Source organism: Lactuca saligna, chromosome 8, assembly GCF_052625555.1.
Source record: "Lactuca saligna cultivar CGN05327 chromosome 8, ASM5262555v1, whole genome shotgun sequence".
In the NCBI taxonomy this organism is placed as follows: Eukaryota; Viridiplantae; Streptophyta; class Magnoliopsida; order Asterales; family Asteraceae; genus Lactuca; species Lactuca saligna.
In genome coordinates, this window is record NC_136424.1 from 223,576,637 (window position 1) to 223,593,989 (window position 17,353).

General features: G+C 31.3%; 1 protein-coding gene across 1 annotated transcript; it reads right to left on the bottom strand.

Annotated features, from left to right (window-relative positions):
• Positions 1 to 3,393: 3,393 nt before the first annotated feature.
• On the bottom strand, positions 3,394 to 11,312 carry LOC145013318 (cysteine-rich receptor-like protein kinase 10). Its single transcript, XM_078972118.1, has 5 exons — positions 10,959 to 11,312; positions 9,528 to 9,738; positions 9,099 to 9,336; positions 5,354 to 5,486; positions 3,394 to 3,918 (listed from the first exon to the last, which is right to left on the bottom strand). Exons 1-5 carry the CDS (start codon positions 11,154 to 11,156, stop codon positions 3,550 to 3,552), a joined length of 1,149 nt encoding a protein of 382 aa, XP_078828244.1. The 5' UTR covers positions 11,157 to 11,312; the 3' UTR covers positions 3,394 to 3,549.
• Positions 11,313 to 17,353: the final 6,041 nt, after the last annotated feature.

Sequence of the window (17,353 nt, forward strand, 5' to 3'; positions counted from 1 at the left end):
GGATGTACTTTGATTATAACAATTTGTTATCTTTTATATATGTATCAAAATCAATTTACAAACTGATGTATGTCTGTATACCAAGACAAAATGTCATTTAATGCAATAACATATAATCACACAAAGATATACACCTTGCTCAACATGTTACAAGGTGTAATGAAATTGATTGCATTTTTCTGTTGTTAACAATTTCTACTACTGTTCTTAGAAAATTTGTAGAAAAATCATCAAAGGTCCAAATCAGAATCCGTAAATTCTGGGAGTTTGGAAAATGCATCTAGTTTGTTCATAAATTTTCTCACGATTTTTAGTGACCTCCAACTTAGGTGAAAACGTCCATAATCACAGACTGGTCCGAATTGTTTCTCAAAATGATAGACAGTTTTGTAAAAATCACCAAATATCGTAGAAAAATCGTGTGGAGATGTGCAAGTAGTCATTTTAAAGCTAAGAACTGGAACTACATGAAACTAAGACATTTTTGAATTCTAAAATGTTTAAGTGGTCCAAAAGAGTTCGTGAATGGAGTTGAACTTTTCTGATGAAGGCTGTTTAATGAGTCTAGTTGTGTTCTTGGTGTTTAACTTATATTCCCCCCTTAAAAACTTAAGAAAAACATGAAAAGATAGGGGTATGAACTCACCTTGAGTGATTTCAAAAGATGGATGATGGAGATATGTAGTATTCCACTCAAGAACACTAAGAGGATGTCTTGAAGGTTCGAAGATCTATCATTAATGTGATGGATTTTATGTAACAATCGATGATTGGAGTAGAATGAAGTGTAATAATCACAAGGAGGATGAATTATACTTACCAAGGGAAGAATAAAACTTAAAGATCAGTCTTGAGTCTCGAATTTTTAGAGAGAAATAGTGAGAGAAAGTTGTTTGATCTTTTGGGTAAAATAAGAGAAATGAGCAAAATGAGGAGTGTGAAATGTTGTTCCAGCTCTAATAGTGTGGAAAAAGGTTAACCTGGGTATGGTGGGAGGAGTATGGCTGGTTATGGATGGGTGTGAGGGGTTGCTTGTGTCATAAGTTAAAGATAAGTCAACACTCCAGCCCCTTGTACTTCATCCACTAAATTTTATTCTTTAAATAAAGATTTCCATGAAAATATGTTTAAATTATGAATATTTAGAGTCTTTTATATTAAAATATGATTTTTGGAGAAAATCCCGTGTTAAAATCACGAAAAACGGGCTCAAATTGTGAAAATGGTCAAAAATCGGACAAATATGCGAAAATCCGAAGTCTGGCCGGAGGTTTGGTCCTATTCATTAGAACCGAAAGTGGGAGAAGGACCGAAAGGGGAAGGAGAAAAGGACCGAAAATGGGAAAAAGAAAAGAAGAGGCGAGGCTCGGTCTCGGTTTTAGCAAGTTCGGCTCTCGGTTCCAGCTCTCGGTTTCGGCTCTCAGGTTCGGCTCTCGGTTCAGGCTCTCGGTCTCGGTTCTCAGGTTCGGCTCTCGGTTCCGGCTCTCGGTCTCGGTTCTCAGGTTCGGATCTCGGTTTCGGTTCTTTCTTAGTTTCGGCTGCTTGGTTTCGGTTTCGGCTGCCAGGTCTCGGTTTCGGCTTCTAAGTCTCAGTTTTGACTCCTTGAGGCTGATTTTCGCATTTTTACCCCGTTTTAAGCCGTTTTTAATCTTGTTAAGAGTTGGGATGGCCCAAAAGATTATGAAAAGTTATGGAAACTTTTGAGAGAGATTTGGGAGAGATTTCAAATAGAAGGAGATATGGTGAAAACGATTGAGAGGGGTTTTGTTTGTGATAATTGTGAGTGTTTGGCTCAGAAACGCAAGGTCCGTGAACCCTGTTAAGCCATGTTTTAGGATCTTATACACTCCCGATGAGTATGCAACATTGTTTCATCGTTTTTGTTCATTGTTTAGCACTAAGGCTAAGGAAAATTAAACACACGAATTTTCCAAGTGATGTTTTCTCATTAAAATAGTGAGTTATACAGTAATTACTTAACACAAACCCTAATATACAAGGTTTAATTGAGTTGACCGGTTTTACTCGATGACTTTGTTCGACTTAGACTTGACCCGAATTTGACTATTGTCACATTATATTATTGAGGAATAAACGAGATCAATTTAAAGATCAAATCCATCATTTAAAAGCTCATGAAATGGAAAAGATGTTATCAAAACTTTAGTAGTGATGGGAGAAAGAAGGTGGCTACATCATGGTGGGTTTTGTTATTTTGTATAAATATGTAAATTATTTTGGTTTTAATGTATCAAATATTGAAACTTTTTACTTTTATATTTATTGATTTTAAATTATGGGATTGATGTATATTTTAAGATTCTTTTGTTTTGAATATATAAAATTTTTGGATTTTTCATGAAATTAATTTTTTTTTTTATAATGCTAGGATCCGTGGGTACTCTGTTACAAGAAAATCCATCGGTAATCCGTTGCAGGATATTCTGTCAGTAATCCGTTACTCAGTCGTTCCATCGGTATTCTGTTGCAAATACAAATCCGCTGGAAATCTGTTATTGATTACCAACGGAAATATCCGTCGCTAAATTTTTTTTGTAGCCGTCGGAAATCTGTTACAACAATTAGCAACGAGAATATACTCACGGATTTTGATCTGTTACAATTCCGTCGGTAAAGATTATTAGCGACGGATTACCAACGATTTTGGCCGTCGGTAAGGCTCTTTTTTGTTGTAGCGTCAAATCACCAAGAAAGGGTATAAAGTTGTAATAAAAAAATCAAACATCAAATGATATGATTCTAATAAAAGAATTCTAGAAATCAAAACATTACCTTGTGATTTTCATCACCTCAAAAAAAATCTGAAATATGAAATTTCTATGCCTTAAAGTTGGAGCCTGGATTGATAGCCACTGAGTCATAAACGAATGAAAGAAAAAACACTTGTTTAGACATATATTTGTTTTATATTTGCCATTTTTTAGTTGAAGATAAAACATGGTAGGAGTCGGGAAACAGGAGATTTACATCGTCATTTCAAAGTAACATGGGGAGGCTATCCCGTCTTGTTTGTCCCCTTTTGAAATCCCAATATAGGTTCATCCCATCCTATAAATGTAACACCGAAGGGTTTTTTACTTTTTTTTTTTTTTTTTATGCTCTAAGCTAGGTGAAATTTAGTTGCATTTTATTTCCATTGTAATCTAGAATTTTATGGTTTGGATTTACATGTGATTTTGGCAATTTCAAACATTTATTCTGGTGAATTAATTAAAATTCTAAGATGTTACGATTTCATACAATGAAAGAACTACCACAAAAAAAAAAAAAAAAAAAAAAAAAAAAAAAAAAAATTATAAATAAATAAATAAATACATGTATACATATCTGCGATTATAAGTATGAAAGATGCAACGAAAGAAAATGTCAAACTTTCTCTTTACTAATGCACAATCACATATTCACACGATAAACCAATTTACTACACAAATTAAAAAGATAAACACCAACCCTAGCCAATATACCAAAGGTAAATCAATTATAGATTTTCACCTATTTACTTTTACAACTTTCACACAAAATAATAACTTATCGACCTTCATTTATAGACGAATACGAAATAGAATTTCTTGAAAAAACGTATGTAGAACTAGCAGTAGATGGTTTTGTATGATTAGTAAGAATAGAGCTATCATTTGTACCTGTAAGTACGGATGAATCGGAGGTGGTCCACCGCCCCACACGGCCTTGAAGTCCGGGCCTTCCGGGCTGTGGAAGGGTAAAAGAGTCACTTGATAACATAATATGAAGGGCATTCATATCGGGTCTATCCGCAACTACAGCTTGACAACATAACAACCCTAATTGTATGCACATTGCTGCTTCACTTGAACTACATGAATCAAGACTTTCATCCACTAGCTCCAGTTGCTTCCCTAATTGGAAGAGGCTCCATGTCTGCATTATGTAGTTGGACAAATGAGAAAATATCAAGAAAATTACTAAATCCTCGATTTGTCCAGACGAAAATTACAACAAAAAATTGGTATTATATTATTATTAGGTTCGCAAGACAGGAGATATTATATTATAGTTTATATTTTGTGTTGTAGCTAACGTTAATACTGAAATTTCAACTTTTGATAAAAAAATTTATTTATATATAAGATGTGATTGGGAATTTGGGAATGATATCCATAGGATAAAATATTACAAGCTTTTGTCTCATCTAAAAAATGAAATATCCCTATAATTTACGTCAATAGTAAAAACTTATAGTTTGTTATAGAGCATCTCTATCCACTCTTATTCTTCATTTTTTCCCCATTTTCTCCTTCATTCTTCTCCAACCCTCTCCCATTTATTCCCCCATTTTGGGGGATATGAATAGTATTACACCAAATATGGTGGTATACTATCTATTTCCCCCAAAATGAGGATGAACTTTGTATTGTCGGTTTTAGTCCCTCTGTTTATATATTTATATATTTCTAGTTTTTTTTTACCTACTAATTATAATTTAAATATAATATTTAATAATTATAATATTTTATTATATATTAAATTATATTAATTAATTATAAATATAAAATTTGTTTTTTTCATCATATTCATATAAAAAAATTAAATACATATTAAAATTTTAAAAAAATAATAACGTATTTTACAAAAACTTATAATTAAAATATATATTACAAATATGATAGAGGTTCAATTGACAACAGACGAAGACAATCAATTCCAACAATTTCTTACTCGATATAAACGTATTAAAGATAAAGAAGCACACTTCAGTCTACCAAATGCGTTAGTTGATCATTTGTGGGAAATTTATTTCAACGCATAATATGTTATCTATGCATGTATAATATTTATTTAAAAATGTGTATGTCTAATATTTATATAAATGTATGTATAATATTTATTTAAAAGTGTGTATGTGTAATACTTTTATAAATTCATGTATAATATTTATTTATAAGTGTATTATAAATATAATATTGTTTATTTAATATTAATGTAATGAAAAAAAATATAGATTATATATTTGTTAAAACTAAATTAGTAGAGAGGTGTGTTTGCAAATATACGTAAGTTGGAATAATAGAATATACTTTTGGAGGTTAAAAATGAGGGAAAAAATGAAGTAGAGTTGGAAATAAAACACTATTTACCCCATTTTTTACTTTTAGAGGAAAAAATAAGGATAGGTTGGAAATGGTCTCATACATTTAAAAATAATAATAATGTTTGTCTATGCTAACTTGGTCCATGGAAATTAGAAAGTTTATGTACAAAAGTCAAAACACGTGTTATTTTTTTGAAATAATCAATAGTGGAAGGTTGGTTTGTAACTTTGTATATATAGAATGGTTGAGAAATTTTGACTTACATCGGTTAACAAATCTGACTTGTCACTAACTTTTCGACCGCTAACAATCTCCAAAACTAAAATCCCAAAACTGAATACATCAGCTTTCACGGACAAATATCCATGCATCGCGTACTCAGGTGCAATATATCCACTGTATTCAACAACAAATCTTTACAATTTTAAATTTTGAATACTTTTATGTTTTTTCTTTTCTTCATTCATTCTTTAACTAGGGTGAATTTCGTACATATTTTGGTTAAACAACAAAATCGTATTTGCTCAAATTAAAATTTAAATATCGTTTTTTAACTTTTAAAAAATCATATTTCCCCAAATAATATTTTTACACATTCATAATCAATTTATATATTTAGAATCATTATAATTTAAAAAGAAAAACTAGGTTGATCCTATTGCCCTTAAATATCAAACCCCTTTGACATACAGTGAATTGACCAAATTGCCCCTAACCATTTATCTGATTAGGTTAACCCCACATTTGATAAAGCACGTATATACAATATAGGGTAAATTACACGAATCGTCCCTCGTCCAGGTGCCAAAAAGCACGTTTAGTCCCTATTTTCAAAAATTAACTCGAACCGTCCCTGTATAATAATTTTTTCACTCGGATCGTCCCTGTGGACATAAAATGACATTTTTACCCTTAATAATTTCTTTTTTAATTTTTCATATGTATTTATCATTTTTAGATTTAGAAAAAAAAAAAGAAAAAAAAAAAACAAAATACCCTACCAATCAACCCACCTGTCCCGGCTCCCCCTTCCCCTTCGTTTTTCCCCCTTTTCTTTCTACATCATTGAAATCAGGTCTCCAGATGAAGACCACCATCCACCACTCCATCTCTGCTTCTCCGTTCGCCGCCTGTCCACCACCGTCTAAGATCTGCACACCATTCACGAAGTCGCCGACAACCATGAAGTTGTTGGAAACCACAACCACACATCTCTTCTATTTCTTTCTCTACCACCATTGTAGCAACCATCATCGCCTACATCTGTGTTCGAAACCACCACCTCCATCTGCGCACAACCATCACCGTCTTCTCCCTCACACTCGCCTGGCAAAAACAGAAGAATGGATCTACTTTTTTGTTCGCCTCTATCTCCATTTGAAACCCTACAGCGGAGGTACATTCCGTCGGAGTAATATGAGAGGGTTCCGTGTTGAATCAAACTCGGCAAAGTTTCAACCTTAAAGAAATCGAGTCTGCCATTACTCACATCTTTGGAAAAAATCAAATCTAACACCACCTGGAGTGTAGATCTGCAAACAGGTGGTGATGGTTGGTGTTTCCGCCTCTCTTCCTTCGGCTGGTGTTTCTACAAGGCTTGGTGGTCGACGGTGGTGGCTTAAGGAACCTTGGGAAGAAGGGGGATAAGGGTTTATCAACGATGTTTTTGAAAGAAAAAAAGTGGTAGTCAACTGTGGTGTGTGGTGGTCCGGCGGTGGTCAATGGTGGTGCTCAGTTGTCCGGTGGTGGTGATGATTTTGCTTTAGGGGAAAGTGAGTTTAGAAGGGAAGGGGTTAGATAAGGTGGGAGGGATGAAGTTTTTATTTTATTTTGTATATTGTTATTAATTGTAAGAAAAATAAAATAAATCAAAAATTAAATAAAAAGGGCAAAATAGTCATTTCATGTCTCGTAAGGGATGAAATGTGTAAATTTAAACTAACGAGGGATGACATGTGCAACTTTTAACCAAATGAAGGACGATCCGAGTTAATTTTTGAAAATAGGGACTAAACGTGCTTTTTGGCACATGGACGAGGGACGATTCGTGTAATTTACCCTACGATATAATATACAGGTCCAAAACCTCCATGGTTTGCAAGAAGCAAATGGCTCACTACCACTTTTGTTTAACCTTTCTCTATTATCATAGAGCATATGGTATAGGCAACGAGAAGTGGTATTTTTGCTGATGTGACATCTCATAACATGGTTATAACACCATAAACACAATTTCCCTCTTGGTGTTATGGCATATCTTGTTGGCGTTATGACATATTGAAACGAGAACATTGATTGGCTACACATTTTTTTTCTCTCTAATTTTCTCCTCTTAACCTCTTCATAACATGGTCATAACACCATGAACATCATTTTCCCCTTGGTGTTATAAGTTGTTATAACACCACCTCAACGGACTCATACCTAATGTTCTTACTCACGGAAAAGAATATCAGCAACACCAACCAAGAAATGCTAAAAATCCAAATGGACTCAAACTAAGCATATCGAAATTAATAATCATAATTTCTAATCTCTAGTTGAAAATCATTACTGTTTGTCATTGACATTTCTGTGATTACAGGTCATGGTCCTTGACTCCTTTTACGATGAAAAGTTTATTTAATGGTGAAACAGAGGCAAAAGGCCACGCGCTCTAATTAAAGCTTGTTGCGTACTTGACCAGATCAAGGGGTTAGGGCAATTAAGGGTTTTTGATATTTAGGGTTAATATATAAATTTAATTCTTTCTTTTTAAATTATAATGATTTTAAAATATATAAAATTGATTATAAATAGGTAAAGGTTAAGAAGGGTAAATACCTTATTTAAATTTTAAATTATATATTTGTTGTTTAATAAGAGTATATATATATATATATATATATATATATATATATATATATATATATATATATATATATATATATATATATATATATATATATATATATATATATATATATATATGTTAAAATGTGGATTGACATTTATTGTACGGACGTGTGGACAATGCTATTCTGTGAGAATGACAAAAAAAATATATTGTTTGATAATATGAATACGTTCAATATTATATAATTATTGTAATTGTTACGCATTTTTCACTAATTAAATCGTCTACAAGATTATTATAGACTTTTTTTGTTTAATTATTCTCATTCTATCAAAATATTATCAGGATGTTTATTTAATCATATTCTGTAAAAATGAAAATAAATGAAAAACGATACATAAGAACAAAAATTAATTAGAATTAGTGAGAATCTATTAAAATGACAATAGCTCTATGAGATTAAACGTATTCATATTACTAAACAAAATATTCTCTTAGTAATTCTCATAAAATAACATTATCCATACGTCCGCACAATAGTTCTCCATCCACATATATATATATATATATATATATATATATATATATATATATATATATATATATATATATATATATATATAGGTTCCGTTAAGAATAAAAATAAAATAGAGATCTTGAGGTTCAACCACAGCCACGTATTTCACATATGCCGTTCTAACCTTCCGGCGTACTGGAGCGGCAGGCTTGGTATAATTGATCATACAACGCCGTCCATTTATTTCTCCACCACCACCATAACCGCCACCGCCACCGCCACCACTACTACCACCATCTCTGACACCAGCCACCCCCACCACTGTCACCTCCATTACTTATACCATCTCTACCTTTATCACCACCACATTTTCTGTCACCAACTGTCATAATCATTTATGATTACTCAATATATGAACAGACATATATGTATAATAATTTATGATTAGGCATATACGTATAAACATGTATAATCTTGTATGATTATACCTCTCTATCATATAATCATTTGCCGGTACGCTGGAGTATTAGAGCGGCAAATGAGAAATATGTGGCTAAAGTTGAATCTCAAGATCTCTACTTTTTTTAATCTCAAGTGAATTGTCCCTTATATATATAATCTGTCTAACTTATTTAAACTTTGAGAAGATGCTTACTGGGTACCAGAAATCCGGAACGTATTCAGATGCGTATCATCACCCGGAAAAAGTCTAGCCAATCCAAAATCCGCGATTTTGGGGTTTAGTTTTTCATCCAATAATATATTACTTGCTTTAATGTCTCTATGAATGATCCTGATCGGTGCTTCTTCATGGAGGTAGAGAAGACCTCTTACTACACCTATTATGATTTGAAATCTTTGTGACCATTGCAATGATCCCGACTTTCTTTTATCTGTAATAAAAAAAGTAATTTTTCAAATATTTTCAATGGTGAGGATGACAAGGTATTTATGTCTATTTTTTGTTTTTGAAGATTTCACATTTTTGGGTGGGACAAAAATATGCAATATTTGTTGCAATAACATCCGTTTTAGTTTTGGTCCAGTAAATGTCAAAGGATGTACAAAAAGGTATAGGAATTACCGAAAAGAATGTAATCAAGGCTCTTATTCGGAAGATATTCGTATACAAGCATCTTTTCGGGTCCTTCTATGCAACATCCTAATAACATCACTAAATTTTTGTGCTGGATTTTGAGTAACAATTTCACTTCATTGGTGAATTCGCGAACTCCTTGGCTTGATGTGAGTGATAGCTTCTTGATTGCTACTTCTTGACCATTAGGTAATAAACCCTTCACACACAATCAACGTTTACAAAGAATAACACAAGTAATAGTAACAATAACAATAATAGTAACAATTACATTAATCTTGACTTTTTTAGAGTGTCAAACAAGTTTCTTTTTAATTACAAATTTTCAACGAGCCAAGTTCGATTTTTGTTACGCCTGAGATCAACTTCGCTCTTTTACATCCGTTTATATAAGCAAACATAAACCAAAATTCAAATGTGTGCAACTACTTGTGTTTCTTTATTTTCTTTTGACCATGTAAATAGTAGTAGCTCTATCTCCAAATAATTCTAGTATTAAATTGGCTAATATTCAATAGAACAATTTACTAATAATCAGTTTATTAAATTCCATTATCTTCTTTAATAAATGAAGGTTTTTTTTATCACATGTCATCTTCTCCTTCATTTTAACACTTGTCATTTTGTGAAAATTTTAGAAATTTTATTTTCTATTTGTCATTTTTTAGTGATTTCCATTTTCTTAAAATAAAAAATTATCATAAAATTGTAATGGGTTCTATAAAGAAATAAAATCATCCTATTAATTTGGTAATAAATTATCATAAATACTTTAAACAATTTAGTTTTTTTGCAAATTTTCAGAAGGTTAGATTATGTTATGTAAAGTATTACATTATAAAATATTTTATATTTATATATTAATATTAAAATTTTATTTTTAATAAACCCGTATAATATACGGGTTTTACACCTACTAATAACTATATAGATAAGACTTTGTCCACTGTATAAGAGTTACCGAATCGAAGTATTGAAGTAAATTTTAGGAAAGTCAAAACTGAATAACGATATAAGACTATGTCAAGAACAAAAATTAAAAACATGTTCAGATTTGATTTAGATTTTCTTCTACAAAATTTGAATTTCCAAAAGGAGTGGGTTTACAGTAATTTCATGTTTTATTTCAAGAAATTTGAGTTCCATCGATTCACAATTCTTATCTGATTTCATATCCGTACATCCAAATGTACCCTAAAATATACTCTGTTCATCCCCAAAATAGAAGTCTAATTTGACATTCAAATTGGCATGAATCTTCTTACAAAATGTAATGACACAGGAATAACTTGGAGTCATATAAAGAAAATTATTCAGTTAAATTTTGATTTTGAAAAGTAACACATTAGAACTTTCAATTTCACAAGCGGGAGAGCGAGATGGACAAAAATCAGAAGTTCAAAATGCACAAAGGATTACCTTGTAAACAGGGCCAAACCCACCATGACCGAGTTTATTGAGCTCTGAGAAGAAATCTGTAGCAGCTTGAAGAGTATTGAGGCCGAAAAACAAATCCCATGATTCATGGCGACCGTCGTCAGCGTCGTCTGGATCGTCACCAGCGGAGGCTGCTCTTCTGCATATCAGGCAATCACGTAAACTGGAGAGAAGATTCATGTTGTACGTAACGTAAGCACCATAAATTAGCTCGTGGGATGTCACCAGAAAGTTTGAATGTGGATGATTAAAGAAATTTTGTTGACATCTTCTACCCTGACCCAACAAAACCAATACTAAATTTTTTCGTTGTTATGGTCAATGGGTCAATGTCGATGTATCGGTGTGTTTTTAACTTTTAAAGAAGAGTTCGTGCACTATATATATATATATATATATATATATATATATATATATATATATATATATATATATATATATATATATATATATATATAGGCTTAGGAAATATGTGGCTGTCATGTACCTAATATTAGGTATAGAACCATTAAAAACTACATAGTTTTAACAAAATACGATCAAATCTCTCTACCATTTTTCTTGTATTCTCTATTAGATTAGATAATAGACTTTGTACATATTTTTATGGAGTTTTAAATTTTTTATTTTGCAACACAAACCATGTATAAGAATACATTATCAACTACCTATAAATTTTCATATTCAAATTTAAAATAAAAATTATAGTGAATGATTGAAATTATTCATTAAAAACACAATAAACGTCTTCCAATAACACATCAAAAAGAACCATGCAAGTATACATATGGTTGATGTCAAAGAAAATTTATGAAACCTACTAGATATCTAATATAAAAAACACATTCGAAATCCATAGATATTGGGGATAAATTCTGAAATCAGAAATAATATGATCTCAAAACCAATAGGAAGAAACTAACAATGTCAAAAATTGTGTTTATTTAATCAAAATGAAGTCAATTTTGATGGTTCTATACCTAATATTACATACATGACAGCTACATATTCACTTTTCCCATATATATATATATATATATATATATATATATATATATATATATATATATATATATATATATATATATATATATATATATATATATATATATATATATATATATATATATATATATATAAGGGAGGGTTCAATTGAGAAAAAAAAAATTGAGAATGGGGGAATCATTCTCAGACAATCATTTATTTTTACCGCAAAAGGCTCCAACGTACCGGCAGAAATGAGAAACGAATGCACATGTGTTTTCCAACATAATATATTTCCTTAAACTATGTTAATCATTACCTTAATATATACAAAATCATAGTTTTTTTCGTTTTTTTTTTAATTTTTATAAGCTATTTTTATCAAAAAAATGATTTTAAATATACTAAAATTCATGATTTTTTATTCTCTACAATAGACATCCATATTGATATAGTTTTAAGATAAAATAATTTTTTTTTATACTTTCATCTATCGTTATTCATAAATGAATAACAATGCATCAGATTTTATTACAGTACATTCGTTATTCACTTATAAATAAAAAGTATGATTTTTTTTTTTTTTTTTTTTTTTTTTTTTTTTTTTTTACAATTTAAGTATCATTCATATATGAATATAACATATAATAAGCATAATATATTCATATTTTAATATTGGACGATGAATTCACTTGTGAATATTAACATACTATATTCACTTGTGAATATTAGATGGTATATTCACTTATGAGTATTAAATGATATTTCATATGTGAATATTACATAGTATTACATGGTATATCACATGTGAATATTACAGAGTATATTCACTTGTGAATATTAGATTATATATTCACTTATGAATATTACATAGTATATTCACATATGAATATTACAAGGTATATTCACTTATGAATATTGAAGGTATTTTGACAAATATATATAATTTTTATATGTTATTCACATATGAATAACATACAGACTTGCATATTTGTTTTGTGTTTTTAATAATCATATACTGATTCAGGTGAGAAAACATATTCATATGTGAATATAACGTGGTAATTTAGTTTATGCATTTCATCAAACAGTTGTAGTGCAAACAAGTTAACTATTTTAAAAATGTTAAAAACATCAAGTTATCAATTCCAAATCATCATATACTTCCGATTTCGACTTCAGATGCGACATCCTATCTCTGATCGATTTCTCAATTTGATTTTGATTTCCGAAAATCCGATTGGGAACCTGTGAGTACCGATTCTAAGTCCCTCAATGTCGACTGTGATTGCGAGTCCAAAACTCCGATTCCAATTTCATGAACAATGAAGAAATTCCGGTTTAGTTGAAGAAATCTGCATAATTATTGAAGGTTGGAGGAAAATTTTTGATGATGAACGAACAGTTATCGAATTCTCTATAGTTACGTATTTGAGATTGAAGGTTATTATGATATTTACAAATTTGTCACCGTGTCTTTTATGCTTAGATTAAATGAGTGGTTGAGAATGATTCCCCCATTCTCAACCTTTTTTATTTTCTCAATTGAACCCACCTCTCTCTCTTTCTCTCTCTCTCTCTCTCTCTCTCTCTCTATATATATATATATATATATATATATATATATATATGTACTAGGTTATAACCTGTGTACTACACGGTTGACAACGTAAAATAATTTTGAAAGTTAAGAGATGTTACAATCGATAATATAATTAACATTTTTTTTTAAACTTAGACGCATACGTTTTGTCCGAAACTATATAATTATTAATTTAAATTAGTTTTGCAAAATGTTTTAAGATATAAACAAAAATATTTTTTAAGCTTCTAGATTCGCTACAATGCTAATCAGTTGTAAACATTTCCACCATAATCCAATGAAAGTATGATGTTATTTCATGCATTTTCATAGTCTAAAAAAACTAATAAGGGGAGAAAAAACGAAAGTAAAATGATCCACCCCTAAAATCTCTAAAATATCATGCAAGCTTCTAGATATGCCCAAGTAAGGTTATGTATTGTACTATTGTTTGAATCTCATTTGGTTGAATAACATCCGACTAATATTATAAAATTATAGTTAGATTTTTATTTATTAATTTATTTATTTTGAAAAGCGTCTTCTTCAACTAAACTTGTATCTTAGGCTGTGTTTTCAAACTAAAGCTTCTACTAGCATTTATAGAGTTCGTAACGGGAGACAGCTCCTTAAAATGTTCTACATTTTAATTTAATCATTTCAAGTTTCATCATTTCCCACATTTTAATTGCATTTATCCTAAGGTAGAACGGCTTACATAACAACAATGCAACTCAAGGGATGTTTAAACGAAGAAAAAAAAAATGAATAATCAAGAGTATGGAATATGAAATATCACAAGAATATCGGACAATTTTAGAATAGACTATGAATGTATCCAGAGATTTGAGAAGAGAACTAACAATACAAATTAATTGGATTGCAAAAAAATAACCGATACCGTGAGATTATAAAGCCTTTTGAGTGGTGTGGTCAAACCAATACAACCAACACTTATATTGAGGGGGGAAATATGACAACAGGTAACACTGATTTACCAATAGATACTCTCAGATCTAAGATTCCCAGCAATCTCAGTTTCCTACCTGTCCCCGTTTTCAAGCAACTTCTACATGTCATAAAGTAGTTCCTAAAAAAACAAAAACAACTCATGAATCTCATTTTGTGAAAAGAAAGATTAATATAAATAGAGTATTACTGACTACTCGGTGTCCATTAACCTCATGAGTCTGAGTAGCAAATTCAAAGTTAGTGCCTTCTACAATTGCATCAATAGGACATGCTTCTTGGCAAAATCCACAATATATGCACTTTGTCATGTCAATGTCATACCTGTGACCCCAAACCATTACATACATACATATACATATGTATTTATACATTGTTTGGTAGTCAAGTCAATTTAAATACTTAAAATGAATATAAAATACTTAATTTTTGTTATTCATAATATAAATGAACTTGTATAATGATATAATAAATTAATATTTACAAATTTTGGGTTTTAACTTTGTAGAATTAAAACAGGGATAAAATGGTCATTTCATTAAAAATAAGATTTTTATCAAACTATAATGCGTAAATAAGGATGAAAAATAAGTCTTTGTTAATCTTCACTTGTTCTTATTACAACATCGTACTTTCAAAATACAATAACTATTAAGAAAATTTTACCAAGTGTTGTACATTGTAAAATTTTGTTAATATGGCTTTATACTTTGATCAAGGTTGTAGATATGTATAGTAATGAACTAAACAATGCCTAAGATATCAATAAATAAGAAACTTATTTTTTTAAAAAAAATAAGATTTTTATCAATTTATAACACTGATGTATACTGTATGGGTAAAACTGTCATTTCAATTTTCAAAATTGTTTTTCAAATTTGTTGGAAAGTATTATGTTATAAAGTACTTTTCATGTTAGTGTGATGCTATAAAAACAATAACATTAGGTAAACTTTCAATTACAACACAAAAAAAAAATCTTACATCTCGACAGAAACTGAAAAAGTAAAATTTTTGACAAAAAAAAAGTGTAGTTTGGTAAAAAGTAGGATGATATTAAGTATAATGCAAGAAAGTAGGATGTTATAATATACTTACATCTCGTTATTTATAAAATAACCTGGAAAAGTGAAAACTATGTTGCTATTAATTGTAAAGGCTAACAGAAATTGTTTCTTATTTTGAAAACTGCAGCAATAGTCCATCTCTAAATAAAGTGACAGATTGTCCCTTAGTCAAAAAATAACCAGAAATGGTCGTTGTATATTATGTTAAGTGAAATAAAACCCAAAAAATATTCCATGTTTAAATGAATAAACATAAATGGCCTGTTTCTTATTATATAAAAAAATGTAACACCCAAAGTTTGGAAAGCCAAGAAAAGAAAGAAAACCCCAATTTTCAAGGGAGACTCGGCGAGTCCAAGGAGGGACTCGACGAGTCCGAGCGGGATCCGGGTCGTGGAGTAAGCGACCGACTCGGCGAGTCGGCCAAGGTGACTCGGCGAGTCTGGTCTGAACGAGGAAAACCCTAATCCCGGTAGTTGTATCCTATTTAAAGAGTGTTATTGTTGAGATAAAAATCTTTAAGATCGATTAGATCTTTGAAACAGGTATATAAAGAATGTAAAGCAATACTCAAGAATGGATTTGAATATGTCGAATGATTAAAAGTTTCAATCCTTAGCAAAGCTCGATGAAGAACTTCCACTGTAGAGGATCCTAGGGTTACAAAAAGATAACTTGTATAATTACACCGTAAAACCCTGATCTATCAGTTACGTAAAAGATGCATGCAAGCATCTATAAATACACAAAACCCTAGAAAATAAGATACGGATGGACAAGCCCATACCGCATAAAGGATGGGCTAGGAAGCGAGCCCAAGACGCAACATCAATAACCCAACAATCTCCCCCTTTGCGTCAATTGAGGCGAGACTTCACTCCAGCTTGCTTGCCCCCGCAGCACTGGCTTTCTTGATTGTCTTGAACAGGCAGGGGATGATGGCAAGAAGTGTTTGATGGAAGTGAATGTACCAGTTTATCATATCATTGAAGTATTTTTATCACTATCCGTGTTCTGCTTGCAACGATTGATTATACCCAGAACATGCTCTAGACAAGTAGTGGTGTAGAGATGTTTGTCAGCCAAAGCAAAGAGGCATTTCTGGCCTTCTGCTCTAGTGAACATGACCGAGTTCTGTTTCGGGTCAATCTTTCCCATCTTCATTCGGTTTATATCGCTAGCAGAACCGACTGGAGTGATGATGGGCTTCTTCCTCAGGATATTAGCAATCTCTTGATCAAGCTTAGCCACCTCCAAAATGTAGCAAACTAACATTCTCTTGAAATGGTCTATGACCGGACCATATTAAGCTTCATTGACAAGAAGAATGTTGTGCATAATGATCCAATCGTGAGGGTTGAGGTTGGGAAGATCATCCAGAGAGATAGAGTGCTCAGATTTTTCAGATCCCCTCAAGACCTTGAATCTGACATTAACAAAGTTACCTTCACGAACAGGCTTGAGTACCCGAACGTTGGTTATCTTCTGTGCACTCCAAGTTTGGTACTGAGGTTGAGCCTGAAGGGTTTTGAGCATTCTAACACTTCCTAAGTGTACATGCAACCCTAATAACCTTGGATCTATGTTTGTCTAATTGTCATGCAAAGTTGAATTCCAAGGTTATATTCCTATCTAACATACATGGGGAACAATTTTATCATAAAGTATAGATAGAATAACTTACCTTGTTGTTGTTTGTGTTCCTTGAAACCTTGTGAGCCTAGCACCCCAAGTGTGATGCCTCAAATGCTTCACACAACACCAAACACTCTTGG

What these genes read in the sequence shown, in the direction of transcription:
- LOC145013318 (XM_078972118.1), bottom strand. Translation starts at nt 11,156, where the DNA reads ATGAATCTTCTCTCCAGTTTACGTGATTGCCTGATATGCAGAAGAGCA. An exon ending in GGTTTGGCCCTGTTTACAAG is followed by an intron (nt 9,739 to 10,958) that starts GTAATCCTTTGT and finishes TTGTGTGTGAAG; the next exon opens with GGTTTATTACCTAATGGTCA. An exon ending in AGTCAGATTTGTTAACCGAT is followed by an intron (nt 3,919 to 5,353) that starts GTAAGTCAAAAT and finishes TACATAATGCAG; the next exon opens with ACATGGAGCCTCTTCCAATT.